General features: G+C 45.7%; 1 protein-coding gene across 1 annotated transcript in view; it reads right to left on the bottom strand.

Annotated features, from left to right (window-relative positions):
* ARMH4 (armadillo like helical domain containing 4) overlaps nucleotides 1-27,243 on the bottom strand; it is a 68,781-nt gene that overhangs the window by 32,807 nt on the left and 8,731 nt on the right. Inside the window, exons 4-5 of the mRNA XM_065635622.1 lie at nucleotides 26,192-26,407; nucleotides 9,882-10,133 (exon numbers count right to left, since the gene is read on the bottom strand). Of these exons, the coding sequence (XP_065491694.1) occupies nucleotides 9,882-10,133; nucleotides 26,192-26,407 (468 nt within the window). The remainder of the gene's footprint in view (nucleotides 1-9,881; nucleotides 10,134-26,191; nucleotides 26,408-27,243) is intronic.

Raw genomic sequence — 27,243 nt, 5'->3', positions numbered from 1 at the left:
GGAGGAAGGAGGAAGGGTGTGCAGAAACGCAGATGGTGCTTGGTGAGCAGATGCAGCCCAGCCCTCGCAGCACGGAGCTCTGCACAGGCTAATGGGCCCTATCCTGTAATCCAGACCAAAAAAAAAAAAAAGATAAATTACTTAGAGCAGCAAATGCCAAGCCGTACTCCGAGGTAGACACATCCTAACAGACGGATAGAGCCAGACAGCTGGAGAAGGTCAAAAACGCTCAGCCACGTGCTTGGCTTTTCCAGCTTTGCTTTCTTGGGCCAGCAAGAGCGGCCGGAGGTGCAGGCAGGAAGCCTGGCAGAAATTCAGGGGGCAGCAAATCTATTCCCTCTCCGTGTTTTAAGGATTCTCAGCCTTTGAAATGAGACCTAAGAGTGCTCCATGTATTTTTACCCCTCTAGCTCCAAAATGAACTGTTTATCTCTTTGTCATCACGTTGCTGCCATCCAGCTTTGAAGAATGAAGGATTAAGAGTGAACAGTGAATGAGTAGTTTTTTGGGAGGGGGTGGAGAGTGGGTGTTGGTGGGAAGAGCTTTTTTTCCTTCTCTAGCAGTCTTAGTGGAGGCTGGCATGAGATATCATGTCATTGACTTCTTTACAGGCGGTTATTCAAGCAAACGTAAAACCCAGCCTAAGAGTTGAGCACGTGATGTGGAGATGTGGGCCTTTTGGTGTGCTGACACCGCAGCTGCAAAAATGACTTTTTGAGAGAAACACATCTAGAGCTCAGACGTTTTCCTGAGCTGGATTCAGTTCTTGCTAACCCTGATTTTAAGGCTGCAGTGTCAGAGGGTGCAATCAAAGCAAAACCAGCCCGAGTGCTCTCAGGAACAGCAGGCATGTGCATTGCAGAGCATCTTCATCCTGTGCTGAACAAGGATGGGGTAAGACAGACCCCCCGCCGGTGAAAATGCTGAATTCAAGGCCCCACTGAATTGGCCACTGGTATCTCTCAAGACTGAACAGCTCTCGTCTGCCTTTGAGCAAGAAAAACGAAGTCTCTCCTATACTGGGAAAGCCCAGGAGCTTGGTGCTGCTGCAGGCTGCCTTGCCGTGCTCCCGAGCATGCCGAAAAGGAGGAATTTGCTCAGCTGTGGTCTGCTAGGCAAATTGTAGGCAACCGGTGGCCCAGACTTCAGTTCCCTTCAGGACGGGGCTCTGAGCAACTTGATCTGGGTGAAGATGTCCCTGCTCATTGCAGGGAGGTTGGACTAGATGAGCTTTGAAGGTCCCTTCCAACCCCAAATATTCAATGATTCTAAGATCTCCTGGACGGTCCCATCATCCAAGTTCCCAACGCGAGGCATAGGGCTGCTTGTCACCATGCCACCGTGCAGGTCTGCTCTGCACTGCTCGTTATCTCGGCTGGCTTTGGAACAGAAGTAGGAGCAACTCAGGTCAAAGAAAGAAACAACATTAAAGAGGAGAAAGAGACATTCCCCAAAACACCTTGGGATAAAATCTGACAAAAAGAAAAAGCCATCTCTGATGTCAATTGTTCTCTCCTGGGAGCTGCTCTGTCATTACAACAGCGTATGTCACACGGAGCTGGCAAAGAGGATCGTTATTGTTTAGAGGTATTTGGATACGAAGTCTCCTTTAATAAGGAAAACCTGTTTAAATATGAGTCTGTTCCAGGATTAAGACGCAGCCATGAACGATCTCATAAAACAGTTAAAAAAGTCTTTTCCAAACAAACTACCCACCCTTTATGAGGAATAGAAACTTGATTTAGGCACAGATTGATGATGGGAGCTTTATTACTGCTTGGGAGAGGGAGGAGGAGCTAGCCAAGAACATATGGAGCAGTATAAATTATTTGGAGCACCCAAAAAGACAGGAAAAATTATCATTTCTTTTTCTATGACTGCTCATTTCAGTCTGCAGCCATCTGGAACACAGACCTCGCGTGGCCAACACTTTGTGCAACAAAACTCCCGTAGACACGTACAGGGCACAGCTACAGAGGGCCGAACGGTTGTGGGCAGCTGCACTTGCAACACGTCAGGAAGAAAAACCTCCTGGCTCCGCTCCTGATCCTGGCTCCTGCCGGCCTCTCTCACCTGCGGTTTCTATGGACTCCGTCCCTTCTGTTGGGATGGTGACTCCATCTCTCGAGTGCTTCTTGTGTTATCCTTTGCTCCCTGTGCAGGGAGAAATTCAGGTGTGCACATCCTTCCTCCAGCAAGGGAAAGAGAGAGGGGAAGGGAAGGGAAGGGAAGGGAAGGGAAGGGAAGGGAAGGGAAGGGAAGGGAAGGGAAGGGAAGGGAAGGGAAGGGAAGGGAAGGGAAGGGAAGGGAAGGGAAGGGAAGGGAAGGGAAGGGAAGGGAAGGGAAGGGAAGGGAAGGGAAGGGAAGGGAAGGGAAGGGAAGGGAAGGGAAGGGAAGGGAAGGGAAGGTGAGGGAAGGGAAGGGAAGGGAAGGGAAGGGAAGGGAAGGGAAGGGAAGGGAAGGGAAGGGAAGGGAAGGGAAGGGAAGGGAAGGGAAGGGAAGGGAAGGGAAGGGAAGGGAAACAGAGAGAAAGGAAAGGCAGAGAAAGGCGGAAAGGAAAGGCAGGAAAGGAAGAAGGAAAGGCAGGAAAGGCAGAGAAAGGCAGAAGGAAAGGCAGAAGGAAAGGCAGAAGGAAAGGCAGAAGGAAAGGCAGAAGGAAAGGCAGAAGGAAAGGCAGAAGGAAAGGCAGAAGGAAGGAAAGAAGGAAGGAAAGAAAGAAAGAAAGAGAGAGAGAGAAAGAAAATGCCCAGGCACTAATTTAATTCCCCTCGTTCAAATCTCGACTTTGCTAAAGGCTCCCTCGTGAAACCAGTGGGGTCACTCGGCCTCTGTGTGGTTTTGTTTGCCTCTTGTAAAACGTGGATAGCCTTTCCAGGGTAATTAAGAAGATAAATGCATTAAAGATTAAAAGGTACTCTGATGTTCCAATAACACGAGCTGTAAGAGTACTTAAAATAGATCCATTTGGGGCAGCAATTAAAGAATGTGCTACTAACTTCTGAGTCTCGGCTTCTGTCTTCCTAATGCTGGTTATTTTTGCCCATAAAAGCATTAATCGTAGTTTCCTGTAAAATTGACATTTCAAATATTCATCATCTTCCACTACTCTGCTACTCTGCCTTACCATCAGTAACAAGTGACATCTGTTACATGGTTTATGCAGTATAATTTGCGACCACAGATCTGCAATACAGCTCCAGCTATTTTCTCTGTAAGTAACTACTCAGAGTTGCAAATATTTTTTATCCTTTAAAATAAAATCACATTCCAAAAGTGTGTTTATCATGCAAGTGCCTTGTCACTACCTAAGTGTTATATGGCCTTCCGTTATTGTAAGAACCATGATCCTGCACACAAAAAATAGATGAAATGCAGACACGGTGTATATATATCTTGGAAACTACATGTTGAGAATTACATTGTCATACTCCATAACTTCTTTCTAAACTGGCATTTTTCATTTTTTTTTGAATCTTTAATTCCCATCATCCTGGAAAAGGACGCCAGGTGTTGATGACCCACCCTAAGAAATTCACCGCAACCCCCTGAATGAAAACACCCACCTTAGGATCCACAGAAGCAAGGGAAGGACCAGGATAACACCAGGATAAAGCACAGAAGCTAAGAAGTGCGTGTTTAACAATCCTAACTGCATTATTATTTATTTTCCTGTAATAATTAGATCTGGACTTATAATATTTAGAATCTTAAGATTTAAACTATATTAGCAATAAATTATTGGCTTTATATATACACATATATATATATATATATATATATATATATATATATGAGAGATGTCTTCTCTTTGCCCATAAAATAAGATTTTGAGCATAACAGTGGAGTTTCTTCTGCTAAGGCTTCTGGTTCAAATCAGTCTCTCCTGTTTACAGCTGTTATCTGATATTTGTGGTAGCCCAGGATGAGCAACTGGTTTCAGTTAACATCTTAAACAACCAAAATCCACCGTAACAACCTCTGCTTAGCCAATTTGAGCAATACATTCAAAATGCCACAAGCTCATATGCCTCGAGAAGCCAATGCCATTGTCGCTCCAAACAACTCCGTACATTTTTGAATGCATGAAGTGAACCGCTGCATGACCCAAAGCAGGAAAATTAAAGGCTTAGTAAATTGCCCTGGACATCCAGCTGCCACCTTACCATGGATAGCAGGACGTCCCAGTTATGAATTTCATCTTGGAATGTGGATGATGGACAAGAACTATGGCATTAATAAGTAGCTGGGGAGCCTGGGGACATTTTTATGCTCTACCACAATGTTGCCATAACAGTTCAAGCTAAGTTGCTCTGATTCAGCTCACGGTCTGTAAAATAAGGATTCTCCCAGACACTGGGAGAAATAATACTAAGTGGAAGAAGAACACAGTCACAGTAGCCACCACCAACACAGGAGTAGAGGTGTGCAACAAAAACCATCATGAGGAACAGCTAAAGGAGGACCCAAAAACCCTTCACTAGGTTTGAAGCCATCTAAACCAACTGCAGTTCTTGTCACACATACACAATCACAAAAGAGGTAGCAGAGAAAATGATATTTCATTCATTTCCAGAAAGCCCAAGTTTCCAAAGGTCAAAAGACGTCTTGCGCACAGTGCAGAGAGGTCCCAAAGTACTGCGATGTCCTTTGCTAACAACGTCTGGAGACAAAGCATTTGAATGGGACAGCAAAAGAGATCCCCAAGTATATTCAGACGATCCTTCTCCAGAGCTACAGGCCATCAGAACAGTCTTTGGAGGATCAATTTCTATTTTATAAAGGCAGAGATGACATCATCTTCTGCTTTACTTTTTTGTCTAATTATTGCTGGTTAGAGAATCAGCTGATGGACTGTAAAACTGACAGCCTCCTCACTGGTGCTTATAAATTGCTTTTGCTCAGCTGGAGTTCATGTAGGACCATCTGACTCCTCAGAATTGACATTTTTAATGATTTTGTTTCTCCAGCACTTTCTCACTGACCACTACAAAAATCCAAACTGTCTCTTGCTCTGCCAAGCTGTTCGTGGATCAAGTTACTTGTTCTCGAGGGATTTGCAGTGTGTCAGCCATCAGACCGAGCAAACTCAATAATATCTGACCTGAGAACAGCGATTCTAATACTTCTGGGCTCTTCTGTACTATAGGTTTTAGCGTTAAATGTCAAAATTCTGAAGGCCAGAAGACAGATGCATCCCCAGGAGAAGGTCATATGTACAAAGTATTTTTAAAAAGGAAAATACCAACTGTAAAATTTGGTGCTTAGATGGTGTACCGTCATCGAATCATAGAATAGTTTGGCTTGGAAAGGACCTTCCCAGCTCCCCCAGTGCCCCCCCTGCCATGAGCAGGGACATCTGCACCAGCTCAGGTTGCTCAGAGCCCCGTCCAGCCTGGCCTGGGATGTCTCCAGGGATGGTTCAGCCACCACCTCTCTGGCCAACCTGGGACAGGCTCTCACCACCCTCAATGTGAAAAATTTCTTCCTCTTCTTGTACTGTGTGAGGTACCATCATCTTTCTTCAGGTCTTGCTTTCCTGTGCTGTACCCCAGGACAAGCAGAACAACTTCCCCTCCTAAACCATAATTCGCTTGCACAAGATGGGAAATTCTTCACATCTCAGCACTATTTGGGGAAGGAAGAGAAGTGCAGAGCTCTACATGGGATTCACAAAGCCACACACCGTGGGTCGAGGCAGGCGGGAGCACTGTGCCCTGACCCAGCTGCATCCAGAAGAACTGGAGCTCCCTCCTCCATTGGCTCCATCTGGGGATGTCCAGCGGCTACAAAGCCATCTTAAAATTAAAGTCAAGTTGATTTTAACTTTAGAAGAAAAGCACTTAAAGGAAATAGATTTCAAAGAGGTAGCCTTAGGCGAAAAGCTAAAAAAGGGTTTCAAAGATAAATAGTCCATGCCTATGTCCACTAGATCTAAAGCTTTAGGAGCCCTTCACGGTGAGTCTGGTGTCTCCAGCTGCCCCAGCAGAACAACATGGGCAGCTCTTCTAGCCTCTTGCCAGGTTCGGAGGATTTCTTCTGTTCTTAACAATCCTCCTCCTGCTGACACGAGTTACACGTTTTTTCCACCCTTCCTGTTCTCCCTGATAAACCCCATGAAGAAACACATAACTAGGACCAGGTATGGACACAGATATGGACACAGGAGCAGCCCAGCGTGTACCCATGTGCCCAGGGCTGGAGAACCAGGGCAGAAACTCCCACCTGGCACAAACCGGGAAGAAGAGAAGGGCTACACCGCTGCAGCAGCACCTCAGGGAAAAGCAGCCCAGCACTACCACGGAGATGCAGGATGCAGCAGCATCTCCCATTCCCCGAGCACACCCAGCTAATGAGCCCTTCAAAGATCCGGGTTCAGCTTCTGATTTGCCTCAGATTTTCAATGTGGGCTCACGCACATCCTTGGGTTTCTTCGTGCCTCTAAACCATAAATAATTTCCCTTCCTCTTAAGAGCACTGTGGGCATCAGCACATTGTAGATGGCGAAGGAAGCAATATCAAAAAGCCATTAAGGTCATCTAGACAGAAAAATAAATTGGTCTTCACACAAATATTTACCTGATGGAATAAGATGGATGAGTCACAAGCAGAGTGACTGATCCCACCGCATCCCCTCTTTTCTCACCTACAACACCCCTGCATAGAAGTCCCATCTAACTCCTACAGAGGAACTCAGCTCAGCCACAGCATCATCCTCTCCCTCACGGCTGCTTGCACAGACTGCAACAGCTTAAAAACAGAAGGCAATCCAAAGCATTTGGATCTGGTGACACCCGACCCAGCCAGGCGCTTCCAGAGAATGCAGAAATTCACATTTGCCCAGTTCTTCAGGTGCCCAGACTTGGCACTCTGCAGCTGACTCAACTTAACAGACTTCACAGGGGGCTCCTCCAAATTGCGTGAGGATCAATACAACGTAAGTCAGGGAGAAAAATCCTACCTTTTGCCACCCAATTTATTCCACGCCTGAAATTTTTGGAAAGACAGCCTTTCAAAGGTCTGAGAAAGACAGAAGGTGGTGCAGGACAAAGGCGGCAAGATGATGTAATATTAAACATCAGCAATGGAACTGAAACCACAAGTTCAGAAGCAGATCTCCAGAAGAGATACTGCAAAGTGCATCCTCTGGCATGGCTCTGCCGTGGGGCAAGGATGCCTCATAATAGATGCTATTACACAAGCAGTGTTAAAGCTACATATTGTTTCAAATACTAGGTCTGCTTATTTCTTGTGCATGATTATTAGAGTGTGTCCAACCAGAGAGGTTTACTGCACACTGGGGACAGCTTCAGCCCCTGGTCACTGCTTTCTCACCTCATTTACCAGTGCATCTGATAGACATCTCCTACCCTGAGCCTCTTCCTCCAGCAGTGAAGGTGCTCGGGTTGGAAACGCAGCTGTGACTCCAGTTCAGACCCGCATTAGCTGTGAACAGAGCTGTGTCTGATGGCTTCTGCAGAACAACCTCCTCTGTAGCCCCAAAGATCAGGGAAGAGCCTATGGCATATACAACAGCATCTTCAGCAGTCTCTAGACACCCTTCCAGACAAATTAACCATTGCCCTGCATGCTGTTCTGGGAACAGGGCTCCCACCAGAGCGTTGTCCCCAAAACAGGGTTCTTTACCCGGTACATACACAAATGAGCCAAATTTAGCACACAGAGATGAGGTATTGTTTATTACGGAGTTGAGCAAGTCTGGATGCTGGAATAAAGCCAGCATGCCAGAAAGAAAAGTAAAAGGCATTATGTACAAAATCTTAGCGCTACTCAGGGCAGTCTTAAAGAGCCAATTGGTTACACATTTGCATGTTGCATTACATAATCATTTTAGCGTACAATGAGCAACGTTCAGCTAAAGGGCACTTTATCCAACAGTCTTGAGATATGTGCTAAAGCAAGATTCAAATGATTGTGCGGGCTTCAAAATGTCTAAAGGTGCAAGGTCAGTCTCTCTGATTAGGTGCTTTGCAAGTCACTCTTACCTTTGTCAGATTGACCTTAAACTGAAAGGATTTTTTACATATCTTTAGGTTAGCAATTGCAGACAGGATTCATTCTTTTAAGTGGTAATGACAACAACACGAGCCCTCCGGGGACCCAAGCCAGGAGGCACTGCATCAGCCCCCCTGGCTGGGATGGATAAATGTACCCAGATCCCCAGGGAGATATCAGTGCCATCTTCCTCCACTGCTGCATAACTGGATGTCTGGTGTGGGGACACACCTTGGAGTTTGCAAAACGCTGCCTCTCCTGAACGCATTACAAAACACTGGCACCCTCAGCCAGGATTGACTGATTCAGAGGCAAATCTCTGCCAAGCCATCTATCCTCGTACTAACAATCCTGAACGAGGCAAATAGTTTTAGATGGTCAACGGCTTAATGCTACCTTCACACTATTGCTAGCAGTCGTACAGAGCTCACCAAGCCATCCCATTGCACCCCTGAGTGCAGGAAATATGCTGTTGCTCTCACATTTTCTTTCAAGACACCACAAAGATCCTGCACCGAGGAAACGAGTAAAATATGAACGCAAAGCTGCTGACGTGACTCCCATCATAACCCTGTTTCTTACACACTTTTCCTCTGGGCACTGTCATGTACCAACTTACAAAAGTCAAACAGAAAGCTTTAAACACTTATAATTATTCCCTCCACACAGCTCCTGTCCAGCCTGACGGGATAACAGGACACAGGAAATGGATCTGACACAGCAACCACCCAATACAATGTTTTTCAAGCAAGAGTTAGTGGGACAGGAAGAAATCAGACCTGATGCAAACACAATCTGCCCTCAAAGAGCTACCCTCCCACAGAGCTCTTGAAATAAGCTCTTTGATTCAATTCACAGGTAGCTAACAAAGCTAAAGCTGGCTAGAAACAGCACTACAGGGGGAGAACCACCAGGTTAAATCAGAATTAAACATCCAGAGGAAGTGATAATTCTTATAATACAACATATGAAAGAGTTTTGGGGTTTCTTTATCGTATGAGCTTCTCAAAACAGCTGGTTCTCCAATAGTTAGATACAGAGACCTTCTGTGTAGATATGGTTCGGCTCGCACCAATTCACCTGAAAGGTTCCCACTGCTTTTGATGGGTTTTGGCTTGGAAACTGAGTATGCTGGGAAACGATCTCAGTGCCCTTAGCCAAGCTGAGCGAGTTCCCTTCTAACCTTTACCTTGTCCCACACCAGCTTTGACTTGCGTCAGATGGATATGACACATATCAACACTGATAAGCTATTCGTACATGGAATAAATTTGTTCAGCCATTAAACACAGGGCCTATATGTACAGTGGAAATAAACTGTATAAAGTCTTACAGAGGCTTTGCAGGTTTGTCTTGCTTAACGCTGCCAGTATAGGGTCCCATGGCTGGACCATACACTCCTTAAAAATGCCAAAAAAGCAGCACTTATAAAAATGCTGCTGAAGTAGTAAATGGGCTGGTGAGCAACTATCCAATGACCCTACTCGCTTTGTCCTCACAGGATGTATATCCCTACACCATCTCGGGCAAAGGGAACTGAAATTTCCCCAGGAATCTCACCCAATAAGTTATTTATTTGTCCACTCTTAGAGCAAGATGACACTAAGCTCTGGGAATGAAGGAACAGGTCTGGAGTATTCAGAGCAGCTCTCCTCAAAATAAAAACTCAGGCCACGCTGCCTGGGACCCATCCCAGTTCAACCAGTTGTCACTGGTGGATGAGGTTTCCTCAGAAATGAACCTGCTCCGTCTTTAGCTTGAGAGCCAACCCGTGAGACTTCCCAGCACGAGGGACCGTCTCATGCAAAGTGAAGAGCAGGAGACACGTCCTCTGCAAGGGTAAAGGAACAAGGGGCTTTTTCTCTTACCCAGACCCTGGTTCTGCTGCTCCCACTCGATGGTGTCAGGAACCTGGTAGGACACTCCGGCCAGCTGGGCCACAGGGTTTTCCAGGCCAGCTATGGGCTCCTGGGAGGTCTCGCCTGGAAGTGTGAAACCTGGCAGCTCCGTGTCGCCCTCCATGCTTTCATCCAACGAATCCATGTCTTTCTCCTCCTCATCTTCCTCTTCCTCCTCTTCTTCTTCTTCCTCTTCTTCATCCTCTTCCTCTTCCTCAGCCTCTGGCCAAGGAGACACAAAAGCAACATCAGGAAAGACCCCACAAGGCAGAAGGTTCATACATCTCTATAGGTGAGCACCAAGACAACCAGCTGATACCACTTCTCCAAAGGCAGAGCAGCTGAATGAACTCATGCCTGTTTTCTAACAGGAAAGGAACCCAAAGGGGTTAATTTGAAAGAGCTCACCACTGTCTGAAGTTGCTAAGTAACAATGAGATGTTGTCTCAGACTGTCAAATACGTTAGTGGGAAATACTGTTATTTTGCTTCCTAATAGCGGAGTACAAACGAGCATGTGTACAAACACCTGAGTATATATAACTATACATATAGACATAACTACAGCACTCTCTGCTCAACTAATTTCAGCTCCCTGATTTCCAATCTCAGAGGCAGCAATAAGTTGGCTCTATTTTTAACTTTTATTAGGCCTTTCACAGCTCTGAGAAGGACGCTGCTTTCCAGCCCAACTAGGGTGATATGGGTCCTCCTCCCTAAAAAGCATCTCACTTTGATGTGCGCTGGCAGATCGGCTCTCGGGTGCAGGAGAACAGCGGTGATGGTCATGATCCTCAGCAGGTTCATACCAGCACTCCTGTCATGACAGATTTACACCAGACACAGGTATGACCAAGGAAAACTTAGCTCAGCATTGGAAAGAAGGCAGCACCACCAGTACTCCACATGAGAGCAGATTAACGTGACGTCGAGGAAATCCCTGCGGATTTTCCACAAGAGCAGATACCTGTCTTATTCCAAAGACGACTGCGCTGTTAACATATGGAGAGATAAATATTTAAGGTATTTTTCTTTGCTAGAATCTAAAATGGCAACAACAAGAACAACCTCACTGGATGAAACCAAAGGTCCTTTCTGCCCACATCCCATTTCTGACCACGACCAGCCCCAGATGCTGAAGAAAGACCGGAGAAGGGGTCACATGAAGCCAGTCTTCCCACAGTGTCTCTTCCCAGATCTTATTAATAGTTATCAAAGACTCAAGGACTCTCCGAGCCACGATTTGCATCTGAGCTATTTAATAGCTACTAATGAAGCTATCCACCATGAAAAGATAGTATCTGGAATAATGACATGCTTGAACTTCTGATAGTTAGTTTTTCAAAGCTGAAAATTAAAACATAATATTTTTGAACTTTATCTAATTTATATGAAGCTCTGCTCAGCCCTGTGGAAAAACTCCTTCCTGATGCACTCGGACTATGAGACCTCATCACTCTGCATCTCAGCAGCTGGTTTAGCCAGGGGTCTAAGACCATGCTAAAAACTAACGATCCACCAAAATCGACGTTTGTTATCTAGATATCATTTTATATCTCTCGGAGTTGTACCTCATACAGGTCACAGACACTGCAATAAGATGGGGCAGCTGAGGTGGGACACCTGAAGGGGGTGCACGTATCATACCTGCTGTAGGTAAAGCAGGTGATGCTTTACTCTTCTCCTTTCTGCAGTGGGATGCAATGTCATTCCAGCACAGCTGTTCCACAAAACACCCGAGAAACAAACTGGGGAACTTTGGGAAAGCTATTTCGTTGGTGGCTATTAGTTAACTAGGGGGAGCTGGCCTCCTTTCTCTGGCCTCTACTTCACAGATTGGAATACCTAGAGAAATCAGTGCACGTTATAAAACCACAGCGTTCACTGTGCTGTTACATGGCACCTCCTTTCCTTCTAACTCAAGGATTCGCTTTAAAACACTGCATGTTTTCCAGCTCACCAAACGAGACAATCCCGCTTGCCACTTTTCAATTCTGGTCCTGCAGTTCATACAAATGAGCTGCTGTTTGAATTTAGCTGCATCATCCTGCTATAGCACGGCTTTCAGCACCTGGAATGATCACTCCTACAAACAATTATACCACACAGAGCATCTAATGGAGCTTACAGGGATGCAGTTAGCCTTTCAAATTCCCATTACATTTTATAGGCAGTTTCTGTCTTATAATGTGCCCATCGTTTCAAATCAACATAAGAATTTTCTCTATCAAACCACATGTTTCCATATAAAAGATGCGGCTTCTGTAAACCTGAGAATGGCACCTGGAGAGCACTTGCAGGAAACCTGCAAAGACAAACTAATGTAGGTCTTCTGCCTCTGCTGAGAGCTATAAACATTCCCAAACTTTAATAGCAAAGACACGAAACAGCTAGCACGCCGGAGAGAAGGAACACAGACAGAGCTTTTCCCTAGATAAACCAGGTGAAAAAGCAGCCAAGAAAAAGCAGGGATCAGATATTTTTCTCTGAAAAACTAGTTTGGGACAAGGTTTTTAGTAGCTTCTTGCAATTTTAGCAAGCCAAATCGGAGCCACCTGCCTGGATCTCATGTTGAAGCGGCACATAACCATCGTTGTACCTCCAAAGCCTTGCAGGCAGCCAAGCTGAACACCCAAATTGAAAGTGCCAAGACTACTTAGCACGTCTGATCATCACCGAGCTACATCTATCATCACGCAGCCACAGCGTAAAGATGTGAATAATGTAGCCCCCGTAGCACAATCGCTGCAAGGGGAAAGGAAAGGGCTCTTCATTTCTTTCCTCCTCCTCTCTAGCTCATTCCCACTTCTGAAAACAGCTTTTTAAACCCCCATCCCAAAACGCCAACAGCTTGCCTTGCTGCAAGGTGCAGTGCAGAGCACCACTTGGTGGCCACAAGGAGGAAGCTACACTTTAAAAAAAATTGCAGACTTCACAAATGCTGGATTGCAGGGGCAGCTGTGGGCAGGGTGCACATAGCACTTGGTAGTCTCGTAAGATGGAAAATGGAAGCGAGCATCACACAGCTGAACCTCAAGCTGGAGGTGCGTGCTTCACAAGAGAGCCTTTCACAAAACTCACGCTTTCCTGCCCAACTTGGCACTTTTGGGCCTTTCAGAGGCCTCAGCAGCAGCCTTGAAAGAAAAGAAATGGAAGAGACTGAAAGTAGCAAGGACTGAAGGTGCAAAGGCCAACAGATTCAGGAGGCATTTGGATTTTCATGTGCATTTGCAGCCCATTGTGAACTATCTTGCGTATCATGCTTGTATACACTTTTCAGTTTTGACAAAGGTCCATGTTACGAAAAAAAAAAAAAAGAAAAAAAGGCAAGTATTACATTTTCTTGGTCATGGATATGAATCTATCCAAGTCAGGCATTCACCTGGAGCCCAGCTGCAGGAACACTTGCGAACATCTGACCGCTCACAAGCGTTCCTTGCTCCTACCGCAGTTTCTGCTGGGAGCCGCCCTTGCTCTATAGATCTTCTTATTGCATATAAACTGATTTTGTTATTCCGTTTGCATGCACCAACTCCTAGGTCTTGCTTGTGATGTGCCACATGGACCTACCCAGGAGGGATGGTATCCTGTGTCCTCTCCTGGTGACACCAGGAGACTTCAGCACTGAAACACTTACAGCCCAAGTAGATGTTTGTGTTGTCTCCTGCAGTTACAGTAATGTGAGAGTATTCTGGGGCAGAGTTAAAGACTCATCTCCAAGGGTGAAGAAATCCAAAATCTGTCACTCTTTGACAGGCTAAATAAACCCTGTATTCTGTAAAGCAGGCTCTGCTTCACCTTCATTGAAACAGAAAAATAAAGAAACAGGAAACTTAACACCTCCCTGCTGTGACCACAGTACAACCTCAGAAAGATGCAAGCAGCAGGAATCCCAGGAAAATGAGATTCCCATTTCACATGTCAAAGATTTTAGTTTTGAAGGACTTGACAACCTTGTAACAGGCGTTCAAATTTGCAGGTTTCGAGAAGCTATAGGAGAGCACCAAAAAAACAAGCCTGAGACAAAATAACAATTTTTTTAGGGGAGTTTTTGGTGGTTCACAGCTTTAATAATAGTCACCAAAGAAACAGCCGTGGTTGGGCTTTACCATGGGGCTCTGTACTGATCCAGTAGCAGCAATGGTGATACCCATAGGATGGGATTGGCCATTTCAGGGTGGCAAAAGCTGCCTGTGCGTGCTCCAAAAGCAGGTTTTCCACTGCAAAAGCGTACATAACCATGATGACTTCTGTGGCTCAGCAGACAGAAACGAGACCACCTCACATCTTCTTCATGAGGTACGTCCCTGACCACAGCCAGCAGCTCACAGGTCAAAGCCTCAGCCCACAACGGCTGCAGGACCCTCACAAATCAACTGCAAAGAGAGGCTTTGGTCCCTTGGGACGGTCCTGTGTTGCAGGGAAGGACATCACAGGGACTTTGGCCCCTCAGGATGGTCCTGAGCAGGAGGGAAGGAGATGACAGGGCCAGCTCTTCCTTCTGGCACCTCCAAGTGTTGTCATCACTTAAAAGAATGAATCCCGTCTACAATTGCTAACCTAAAAATATGTAAATCCTTTCGGTTTTAGGTCGGTCTCCTCATATAGCAAAGTGTGACTTGCAAGACAACTAATCACAAACTACAGACACTTCTGACCTGGCAGCTTTAGACCTTTTGAAGCCGCACAGTTAGTTGAGTCTTGCTTTGGCAGATCTCTCAAGAGTGTTGCATAAAGTGTCCTTTAGCTGAACATTGCTCGTTATACGCTAAAATGATTATGTAATGCAACATGCAAATGTGTAACCGATTGGCTCTTTAGGACTGCCCTGAGTAGCGCTAAGATTTTGTATATAATGCCTTTTACATTTCTTTCTGGCCTGCTGGCTTTATTCCAGCGCCCGGACTTGCGCAACTCTGTAATTAACAATATCTCATCTCTCTGTGCTAAATTTGGCTCATTCGTATGCACATTGGGTAAAGAACCCTATTTTTAGGACAACCAAAGTGCCGACAGCCCGTTCTTCGTAGATGGCTTCTGTCAGCCTTCGTGCTTCTCACACGGCTGCAGAAACGCGCCCTCCTCCCGGGCACGGGGAATCCGGATTACCAGCAGCGCTGCTATTTGTGCAGGGCAACGGCTGCAAGACCAGGCCATGGGGAGCAGCACCAGCAAGGCACGGCTGTCAGGAACCTGCTAAAAAGGCAATAAAGAAAGGGGTTTTTTTTTTTTGGTACAATGGCATGTAACAAGCTGGAGCTGAAGCCACTGTTATAACCTTGCTGAAGTCAGAGTCACATCAGAGCCTTTGTTTCCAGTTGCAGAAACCTTCCCTGAAGAGGGGTGTTTCTATCTTTAGATATTTTCCGTTGTTTGCAAACATTTTTACTCCTCAGATGATTCAAGAAGCCATCATTTGTCAGGTTTAGCGCACAAGAGAAATAGCTTGCCGTGCCCTGACCTGCAAGAGTCTCTCCTTAGAAGGTGACAGATTCAGTCACAAACTAAATTCAAACTGGGGAGAAAAACAAACAAATAAAACACCACACAAACAACGCACCAAACAAAACTAAAAAGGAGGTTGCAGGACAAAACCTGGAGTTCTCATTTTCTCTGTCCTTTCCCAGCCTCCCTCACCCCAAACTCAGAGGACAATGGTGTCTGGACAGTAACTCAGAGCATCCTCGTGCTTCATTATACTCTAAGCTTCGATTTTATATGGCACCAAATGCTGTAGGGTCTGAATGCCCAGCAGCATCTGATGGATGCCAAGAAAATTGTGATTAACAAGCGGGCAGCACTAATTGGTTTCCAGTGGTGAGCCCACTCTTTGCATGACTTCAGGGAGACCCGTGTACCAAGACCTCTCCTGTACAAGCACCGAGCAAAAGCTCCTGTGAGCTGAGTGGCGGCTGCAGAGAGTGTAGATCTAGAACCTACCTGCATAACGTGCCTGTGAAGGAAAGGAGAACACTATGGAGCATGATGATGCTGATTGGGAAAGCTTGCATCCACACACCATTCAGCAAAATTCTGCTTTTCAAGAAGTTGTGGCTGACCAAAACACGGCAGAGGACCCAGTTTCTGCTTTTATCTCTGCAACAGCCTCACAGACACCAAACTAGGCACCTAAGAGGTATCATGATGCTGTCTCTTGGGGCAACATTTTTGGTCAAAGCTACCCCTCTTCTCCCATCTACAGCTCTTGCTATGCAACAGACCAACAGGATTTTTAAGTGTTAAATTACAGACTTCAAAAGGCTGGAGCGAACAAGCTATAGGAGCAGTCGTGTTAATTTGTGCCCCTGTTATAACTCTTCTGCGGTATGAAATCAGGAATGATGTGACACCAGTCCCACCCTCTCCCAGGGATGCCGCACCAGGGTGAGAAGAATAAGACCCATTTCACAGGTGGACCATGCACCTGAGGAGGTGATTTCTTTTCCTCCTGTGTGTCCTGGAGCCACTCACAGGGCAGAGGGCAGCAGGGGCAGACTGAAGTGTCTTGTCCACCATGCACACCATAGCTTATCTTCTTCTACTTCACACCCCTGTGGCAGCACTGGCCCTTGGTCACCCACGTGTGCATAGAGCATGGGAAGCAGACGAGTGTAAATGATGACAGGATTATGGACAGAGCTCTATGATTACCTTCTCTTGCCAGAAAAGGAGCAAGAGGCATTAAGAAGTCTCTGCCAAATGTTTTCTTCCAATGAGGCTCATTTTCTGCATTGCTTTTACAATCACAGCTGGCTGCCAAGGCAGGAAGGCCTTCCTAAGACCACTCTTTCATTATTAATCTGTTGCTTTCACGTGATCAGTAACAACATCACCATCCCACATCTCCAAAATGCTGCCAAAAACAATCGCTCATGACAGCTTGGAAGGAGACAGCTGGTAGGAACGTAGACAGGCCCTCATCATGCAGACAGCTTTCTGGGCAGAGGACTATACCCTGGTGGGTGCAGATACCCAAGCAAGTAGTGGGTGCAGAAGCTCTGCAAAATCATCAGGGTAAAACCCTCAGACTGATGAGTTCAGCTAAGCGCAGCTGTGGTCACTGCAAACCTCTCTGAGGTATTTGCAGACTGTGCTGCATGAGCATAGTCTTAAAATGTTGTGCACCGAAAGGGGAGCCAAACCAAAGCACAGCCCCTCGTGGGAAGTATCAGCCTCTGGCTGATTGCACAGAGCCAGGGAAAGGGGCATTGGGAAGAATGCATCCCTTGGGTGGGATCCTACCACGCAAATCAAGTTCAAGAGAAGAAAAATTGCATAGAATCACAGAATGGTTTGGTTAAAGATCATCTAGTTCCAACCTCCTGCCATGGGCAGGGACACCTTCCACTAGACCAGGTTGCTCAAAGCCCCATCCAGCCTGGCCCTGAACACTTCCAGGGATGGGGCATCCACAGCTTCTCTGGGAAAGTTGTTCCACCGTCTCACCACCCTTATAGTGAAGAATTTCTGCCATATATCTAATCTAAACCTACCGTCTTTCAGTGTAAAACCATTACCCCTTGTGCTATCACTACACACTCTTGTAAAAAATATGGGTTTATGGAGGTCACAGCATATCTTCTTCAGCAAGAAGGAATGGAGGTTGTCATTAACTTCAGCAGAATTCCACTCTTGCTAAATATTGCGTTTAAACACCATACAGTTTATCATGACCAGTAATACTTTTACTTTACTTTTTACTCTGCTTGCCCAAGCCCAAGTCCATTGCCACCACTTAGTGGATGTTTGGCTTAGAACAATTTTTGTTGTTGTTTTATTTAGAAGCACTCAACTGAGTTTAGCTTGTAATTGTTGGAGAATAACTGCTGATTTTTTCTTTTAATTTTTTTAGCTGTTTGAGTTGATTGCATGAATGAGTCACTGCACACAACTCAATATGAAACTATTTAACTTATTTATTATCTCGTGATAAATATACATTGGTAATTTGTTCATACTGTATTTATCAGGTATGATAAAAGCAATAGATATATATTCTTTTATTATGTTTAAATTACGATTGCCATTATTAATCAGCAAAATGTGGAGTATGCTCTTTTCACAGTAACATGTCTTTTTGTAACTTCACTTGGTTATTTTATTGTAAACGAGTAAAATTCTTAATTTAAGAGATTGTATGCAATATTTAATTAATTTCTTTCCTTATTTACATAAATCTGAAAGATTGCATGGTTTCCTTATAGAAATCAGTCTTGATGCTGTGGAAGCAGTTTGAGGAATTTCTATGGTTTTTGGTTGGTTTGTTTTTTTAAGAATGTAAAGGGTTGTAGCCCATCCAAGTTGAAAAACAAAAGAAAAAAATTTAAAGAAAAAAAAAAAAAAAGACTGACTTGGCAAAGGGCTCACTGACCTTGCAAAGACAGTACAAGGAAAGATTTGGATTCTGATCTCAACCTACTTCCCCCCAAATCTGAGGGGATTCACACTTGCTTTTTCAGTCCTGGCTCATTGCCTGTCACAGGGGATCTGAGGCACTGAAAAGCTTTTGGATTTAAAAAAAAAATATATATTCTGTCAGGGTCCATGGGTCCACTTCTGTATTAAGATCAGAGACAATCATTACTAAGAGCCAGATTTCCAGCAGCATCCACCACAAAATTGCTTTCATACTGAGCCAGGCTAGAGAGTCAGTTATAGCAACAAAAGGCTATTTTAAAAGGGAAAAAAAGAGAATGCTGTAAGATACACAGTATGGCCTATAATAAGTTTGCTCCCTAGTTTGCTGCAGGACATCTCTTCCAACCTGAAACATGCAGTTGTTGAACTAACCAGTATAAGAATCAAGAAGAGAAAGGGGTTATTTCTCAAGTGAGGGCATTCAAATCAGTCCAGATTTAATGACTATGACCTGTAATTAGACAGGGCAGGACAAGACTGATGAAGGCAGACAGTTTATTTCTCTTAACAAAACCCCATTTTCAAATGGAAAAGGGCTGTTGGTATAGTACTTTCTTCCAATCACAAAAAAAAATAAGCCCCAGCAGAGATGTTAATTCCATTTTACCTGGCAAAAAGCTATTTACTTCTCCTCAGAAGTATCCAATTCAACCACGCTGCCTGGAAAAGAAGCAACTAACAGCTCAAGACTTAAGAAAACATTTGATTGAAGTTTCATCATCTAGACAAACCCAGCATGGATCCATTGCAGATGATATAGATTCAGGGGTGGATCTATTATTACAGACAGTCTCCAGGGTACTGAGAGTTTTAGCTCAAGTTCTATCAGGTGTCAGAAGGAAAGATGACTGCAAACCTACCCCAGTCACTTCTAAGAAAGAAGCATGAGCGCTAACAAGTCCATTTTCCTCCTGCAGCCTCCACCATCCTTTGTCAAGGGTAGTGCTTCTCCCCAGGGTATTTTTGTGGAGAGGTTCAGAAAGACACTGCTGGCCTATCCTTAGAATCACAGAACAGTTTAGGTTGAAGGGACCTTCCCAGCTCCCCCAGTGCCGCCCCTGCCATGAGCAGGGACATCTGCACCAGCTCAGGTTGCTCAGAGCCCCGTCCAGCCTGGCCTGGGATGTCTCCAGGGATGGTTCAGCCACCGCCTCTCTGGCCAACCTGGGCCAGGCTCTCACCACCCTCAGGGCCAACAATTTCTTCCTCACGTTGAACCCAAATCTCCCCTCTTCTAATTTAAAACCACCACCCCTTGCACCCATGCGGTCTGAAGTGTTGATGCCAGCCAGGATAAAACACATCATGAGGTCCCCCCACATTTAAAGAGAGCTTATTTTTTTTCCCTAAAAAAAAAAAAAAGCCTATGACTCTTCCTAGAAGATGAGTTAAGAAGCCAGTGGTCTAGTCACTGCCTCCTGTGTCAGACTGACAAGAGGGACAGCATCCCAGCTGCCCTGGGTAGGATACAGAAATTAAAGAGCTAAACCAGTTTGCAGGGTGGTTTGCCCTGGTTCCGATGCCCAAAGCTCCCCAGAAAATCCCCATGAGCAACTCTATCACCAAACACAGACCCCAGCCATCCACGGCTCCCGAGGAAAACTCTTCTTGCAAAGCCTTCAAAACAAACCACCACATACCTGCTGATCCGCATCCACCTCCCCAGGGCTGAGGGTGAACTGCTTAATCCCCAGATTAAAACCAACAAAAACTCATTAAAAACTTTCACCCACACAGTGCGATTACCTTTCAATAGCAACAGTAGGGGTTTTCTGCTGTTTTTTTGTTTGAGCTTGAAGATAAGCATGGGAAAGCTTCAACATTAAAGTGATATTTAAACAAACTCTAATTTTTTGGACAAAAGAAGAGTCAGATATGGTTCAAAATTCAAGCATAGCCTGGCCAGAGCAGGAACAACAGTGGGTCAGACTAGGAAATGTCACCTGCTGGAGGCAAACCAAGGCCGGAATATCACAAAGGACAAAGTTACTTAGAGAAGTTTTATTCCTCTCCCCAAAACCATCATCTTTGGTCAAACACTTTCAGAAAAAGAAATAAAGCTTGGTTTTGATGCAGAATTCTATCACACTTTTTCTTCTTCTTTTTACATTTTTGTGCTACAAAGGAGGAGAATTGGGGGATGAACTACCATCTACTGTGAAGAACGTGGAGGTCGACCTGCACCAGAGGGACAGCAGCTCCCATTTCAGTCACAGCAATAAACTGGAAGCAAAACAAAGATATGTACCAACAACATTTAATAATTAATTCATTTTGCACATGCTTTGTTTTCCATCCTCTGCTCCTTGCCAGTTCAGCTGATATCTAAAGAATTGGTGAGGAATTACAGTATCAGGCACATTAACCATGCTGGGTTAAGTACCTGTCTTATTTACACCCCTACACTCATTTAAATTTTTAATGAGGTTACAGAGATTTAATAAGGCAGGTCTTAATCCATACAGTCAGGGTCCAAATAGCAGTCCCAGTCAGAGCCTCGATTTCCAGCCAAAATACTGTTCACATCCAAAAAGATAAGACAGGTCCTTGTACTGTGACACAGCTCAGAAGAAAAATGTAAGGAGAATTTGAAGAGTCTTTCATAAAGTTATGTAAATGGCTACAAGTTCTGAAGTATTTTCTGAAAAAAGGCAACCACTGCCTTCACTTGTGAAGTATGACATGCAGCTTAGATTATTGTGTACAAGAAGAACAAGATGCAAGGGAAATAGGTATAGAAAGAAGAAGAGTACTAGGAGAGCTCTTCTCACTGAAATTAGTTAAGATACAGTTTCCTTGGAAGGGTAAACGAGTACATAGGTCAGGAAAGAGCAATAGGAACTGTTTAAACCCAAAGACAAGTGAATATTGTAAAGTTACCATGAATATGTTCAGGTCAGAAAGTCTAAGCCACCCTGATTAACCAGGAACAGATCACCTCCAAGAGCTATATGGTTGAGATGATCTCCCTCGAGAGCAGCTGAGTTTAAGTTGTCCATTTTCACAGAGTTATGGACTGTTCCTGACACCACACAACAGGCAGAGCATCCCCTGCTTTTATAAAAGCTCTAAGTGCTCTCCATGACAGCTAAACCATGCAAGCAGCTCACTCCCAAAGGCTTGAAGCAAGCCTAGATGACTGGAACCAGCCTTAAGGCTCACACACTGTTGCAGAGCAGGTTTGGATTTTGGGGTATGTGGTACGTGAAAAACAGGGTAGGCACATCAGAAACGCCAGTGCATATATAATACTCTTCCTTGTTCTCTTCCAAGCACCTACAGGAAAGTAGCAAGAGCCAGATTTGCTTCTCTCTCCATCTCAAAACCAGCACAAGTAGACAGTCTCTAAACCCCAAATTAACACTGCAGTGGGCCAAGCTGGAATTTACTGAGCTGCAGGGAGTGGGCATCATGGATCTTAATGTTTTCCTGCAGAGCTTTGATGCATCCAGGGCAGTGTGTGTGGGGGTCCAACAGCTGAAGGGTTTCTCTGGACTTGTGGGTTGATGACAGGTGCCTCAAGAGGCAGCTGTTACTGCTGCATCTGGGCAGCCTTAGAAAGTAACACAGCAACATCTGCCCTACGTGTCAGAAAAGGTTGGTCCTTGTAGGGTTTGATGAATGCCGAGACATCTTCCCATTCTCCATCCCATGTGCTTTTCTTCACAGTCACCACCACCCTCGAGCCCTTTCAGCTGAGATTTTGCTGTCCAGGCAGGGTGGGGGCACACAAGAACACCGAGCTTCGAGTCTGCATTGACAGATGCAGACCCACCCTCACCGACAGCCACAGGCAACAGTGCTGTAAGCTCGTCACATTGAACTGGCTTGTCACCCAGGCTGTGACAGGTAAGCCATCACTCCTGGCAGCAGCCTAGTTCTGTACTAACTGCTGGTTTGGGATTAGCACACGTAAGGATGACATGGCCTTCAAGGAACTCACAGAAGGTAGATTAGCTCACTTTCTGTTGGGCCTCAGAGCATCCCTGGATCATGTCCTGTATGGAACGGTGACAGGAGCTGCTCAGATCATAGAATCATTTTGGTTGGAAGAGACCCTCAAGATCATCAAGTCCAACTGTTAACCCAATGCTGGCACTGACCCATGTCCCTGAGAACCTCATCTGCACATTTTTTAAACCCCTCCAGGGATGGTGACTCCACCACTGCCCTGGGCAGCCTGTTCCAATGCCTGACAACCCTCTCCATGAAGAAATTTTCCCCAATATCCCATCTAAACCTCCCCTGCTGCAACTTGAGCACCAGCCAAGGGGACCCAGCTGCTGCTGTTCTCTGCCCACCAGGTCTCAGCTTCTTGCAGAGAAGAGAACGTGGCAAGCTGGTTGGAAAGTTATACCAGCCAAATGCTGCCATGCTTATGGAGTGCAACCAACTCTGCCCATAGGCACCATGGTGGACGTGATGGCAAAGGAGTCCAGCCCAAATGCATCATGGTTTCTTTAAAAAGAGCCACTTTTCAAAATGTGTTGGGAGACTTCGTGGTCCCAAGTATTCAAACTGAACTAGATTATATCATTTGGACTCTAGAAGCCCTACAGAGAAAGCTGCAGCATTTAACTTGCTAGAGAGATGCAAATTTTGGGCACAGGGACAAAATACATAATTAAGTCTCTCAGACAAGTAAGCCTCATCCTCTGCTGTGTCCTGTCCCCATATCCTATAATCCCTTTATAGGATTTCTCTGGCTAGGAAGGGCAAGTAGAACCAGTCTTGCCACAGAGTCAAAGTAAGAGAATATTTGCTACCCAGCTTCTCTCTCCATAGTCTACTAGAGAAGATAAACTCACCTCAAGACATAGTCAAAGCACCTCGTGTTTGCTTGCGCAATTTATTTTTTAAAACTGTTTTGCAGCCAAGCCAGGTAGGGGAATGTACTGATGCAATTTACTGCAGGCAGTTGGGCACAGATGGTCCCCAAGAAACCAAGCTAGCTGAACAGCAGGGGTTTATATTTAATGATGAGCCAGGCCCTCAGTGAGACAAGTCAGCAAGACCCACAGAAGGCAGTGGAGACCAGCCAAGCTCACTCAGCTCCTTGCACTTCTTCCACCAGTGAGCAAGGCACAGCCTCCCCACAGAGAGCCAAGACCCCTCATTAAGGACCCAAACATATGTCTGCAACAGCAGCGATGTCTGATCTTCCATCAGTGCTGGTGAGGCTGCACCTCAAATCCTGTTAGTTTTGGGCCCCTCACACCAAGAAAGGCCTTGAGGTGCTGGAGCGAGTTGAGAGAAGGGAACGGAGCTGGTGAGGGGCTGGAGCACAAGGGTGATGGGAGCGGCTGAGGGAGCTGGGGGTTCAGCTGGAGAACAGGAGCTGAGGGGAGACCTTCTGATCTCTGACCTGCCTGAAAGGAGCTTGGAGCCAGGGGGGATGTTGGTCTCTCCTCCCAAGTGAGAAGCGATAGGACAAGAGGAAATAGCCTGAAGTTGCACCAGGGAGGTTTAGATTGGATATTAGGAAAAATTTCTTCATGAAAAGGGTTGTGAAGCATTGGAACAGGCTGCCCAGGGCAGTGCTGGAGTCACCATCCCTGGAGAGATTTAAAAGACACAGATGAGGTTCTTTGGGACATGGCTCAGTGCCTGAGTTAGGTTAATGGTTAGACTTGATCTTGAGGATCTCTTCCAACCAAAACGGTTCTATGATTCTGTTCCCCAAACGCTTGAGCCCCCTTGGGCTGGAGCTCAGTAGATCTTCATGGGAAATCACTCCCAAACAGCTTGTATCTGGTACCATCTAGATATTCTAAGTATAAGCACTAGGAACTGTAATTTTGGGGGAAACAGAAACCAAGCTTTCAAATGCTACTTCACCATGAGGATGTGGTACCCCCATATTTGCCATTATACAGAGGAAAAGATATTAGAAAGCAGCTTCACAGCTCAAAAGCTTCTTTCATGCTTAATTGGGGCAGTAGCATCCCCAGGCAGAAAGCCTATCCCCAAGTGGTATTTGTCCCATTTTATAAGAAGCAGATTGGTGATGCCCAACACCAGGGAAAATTCTGGCTCACTGCACTAAGGTCTCAGTTGATCAGGAGAGATTTAGACCACAAAAGCTGTGCCAGTTGTCAAAAACAGAGCACACCAGTGAGCATTATATCCCTTGGATGACAGGCACCTGCAGAGCCAGACCCCAGAGCCAAGAAACCCACAGCCTTCTGGTTGAGTCATCATCATTTACAAAAGCTGGTCCTGGCTACAGCCTGCATTTCCCCTTAGAAGAGCTCGGAGCATATTCAAGAACAGGGAGAACAGACCTGTTGTTGCATAAGAGAGCTCAGTAGGAACCCAAGGAAGTTGCAGCAGTCCTAGGTCAGATTTTTTTTTAAATGTCTATCCAGAAATTCTCGTTAAATATGGAGAGACCAATGCTCAGCTGAAACAGAAATCCCTCTTATCTTCCTGTGCAGACAACTAGGCTTCTAAAGGAGATCCCAGAGGGCTCAGAAACACTTTAGCCTCCTGAATCATCCTGCTCTTGCTAAGCAGGGACCTTATTTCTCAGCCTCAAAGATCAGGTTTTCCCTCCACATGTGCCCTTCTTCCCCTGCTGCCACTCCCCCATCATCAGCACCACATCCTTGCATTGCTAGATACATGCAAGATTCACCCTGACAAGGGGCGAGAGCTGTAGCTGGAGGACCAGAGAGCTCATGGCAGGATTCAAAGCCAGCAGCAAGACAGACAGGACAGGAGCTGCAGCACCTTGCACATGCAGTGGTGAGAGCTCCCAGCTTCTGCTGCCCTCTAAACTCAACAGGAGTGCAAGTTATTGCTTCATGCAGAGAAAAGATGCTGATTAGCTGTTGTCTATGGCACCCTACCTCTCATCAGAAGAAAAATACCATCTGGCATGCCACCCCTGGAGGGCTGCCAACCTTTGCAGTAAAATATAATGCAAGAGAAGGTCAAGAAAAAGGAAGGGGAGCAAAACAGTCAGAAAGATTAATCCCTGCCAGGTGGTGTCAGTCCAGAGACTGGAGTACAAAACTGGATAGATGAGCAAGCAGAGTTTGAGAGAAAGAACAAGATGCAGAAGTGAAACAATTCTCTGCAGGAAAGTCATGGATGAGCTGAAGAGATCTCAGATCTGAGCTGCAAACCAAGCCCAAGCAGGATCCACTTCACCTAAACCTCTCTTGGTGGGTGGTTGCCCAAGCAGAATTTGCATCACTGGGTTTCAACTGTCTGAAGACAGCCAGAGAGCAGAGACTCCAAAACTGGCAGTGGGAAAAAGGAGTTTAAGAGAAAGGAGCCCAGGTTGGAGGAGCCAGTGATGAGAGAACAGCTTAGCAGGTAGCACTGAGCTGTGAGGTGGTCTCAAAGGGATGCATCCCTCGCCTCTCCCAGTGTCACATAGGGAGTGTAAATAGCACATCACTTGTCCTGGCAATGTTTCTGTAGCCATCTCACACAGGACATCCTCCCGCATTGCATGCGGTGAGGATTTCAGTGGTGGGGTGGCAAGGGCTCTCCAGCTGAGCATGTCCCCACAAGTGTCGCCTGGTAGAGAGGCTCTGCAATCAACGCACACACCAGCAGTCACAGGTGCAGAGCTGGACTACTGCAGCAGCAACACCACTGCTGCTCCCTCTCCAAGGGAGAACCCCATCTCCCACCACAGCCACTTGAATTTCAAGCATCCTCCCTTGACACTGGTCACTCCTTGCTTCCTGTGCCTCCTGGAAGGGGACAGGTTGATCAACAATTTTATTAGCAACAATAACATACGCACATAGCTGTGTGCCAAAGAGACAAGTTAGGGAGCTCAGTGTCAAGGCAAGCGTGCCACTCCGCATGAAACCTCTCGTTTCTTAGCCTTGGGATCAGTGGTACCTTCTGACTCCAGGCGGTCCAGCCCATAGGTCACAGCTGTACTGATCCTCCTGACGGATGGAAGAGCTGTCCTCCTGACAGAAGATGCCACTGGTGCTGGAGTTACCAGGACCACAGTTCTGCTGGATGGCTCCTCTGTCTGTCCAGACTGGGTAGCAGACAACCCACCAGCAACTGGAACAGCCTCCTCACTAGTGACCAGGACATCTGTGAGATCTACAGAAGAGAGAAAGCAGCAGCAGTTTGGCACAATATAACCCCCCCATCATTTAAGAACAAACTCCTCAATGAAAACTTCACTCAGAGTAGAAGTTAAACTCTTGCCTCTTTCAAGATGTGCAAGTGACTCTGCTCTAATGAAAGCTTCTCCAGGAGAACCAGCACAGGAGGTTCCCTTTATTGAAAACTCAGCCAGGTTTTACTTCCACTGCTTTGAGGTCTGCTAGTCACCACCCCATAGCACTGAGACACTGGCTGAGATCTGAACTTAACAAGAAATCTAATTGTTTATTACACAGATAAAAATTAGTTGAATTTATACTTAAATCCCAGAAGCAAATTAGAGGAAACTGCCAGAAAAGCCTTTTCTCCCCTACAAAGGGACTTTCATTTAAGAGATACAATGCAAATAGGTTTTTTCTTTTGCTGCCCTGCAATGTAAGTATTACCAGAAAAGCTGCTCAGCAGCAGTTTCACCACAGTGATACCTTCTACTACAGAAACACACTCAAAGTCAGCTTTGTGCTAAGGAAACCCTTGCTACACTCTGGTCAAGAAGACAGGCTCCTAAATGTACCTGCCAAGGTGACATGAAGCCAGTGGGCAGCAGCTAGATGAACATCACTGCTTGAAGCATCGCTGTATGAGCTACATCAACCCAATATGAACTCACCGTCCCTCAATAGAAGGTTCCACACCCAAAGGCTTGCCAGACTCTTGCAAGAGGGTGTCTACTCCCCCACCACTGCTCCCACCTTACCCTGATGAAATATTTTCATCCTTCAGACTGATTATCAGGAATCTGTGACTGCCTTTGGCTCCAGAAGTAAAAG

This window comes from Caloenas nicobarica, chromosome 5, assembly GCF_036013445.1.
Source record: "Caloenas nicobarica isolate bCalNic1 chromosome 5, bCalNic1.hap1, whole genome shotgun sequence".
Classification (NCBI taxonomy): Eukaryota; Metazoa; Chordata; class Aves; order Columbiformes; family Columbidae; genus Caloenas; species Caloenas nicobarica.
The sequence above is the reverse complement of the archived record's forward strand: the minus strand, read 5'-3'. Positions and strand labels throughout refer to the sequence as shown.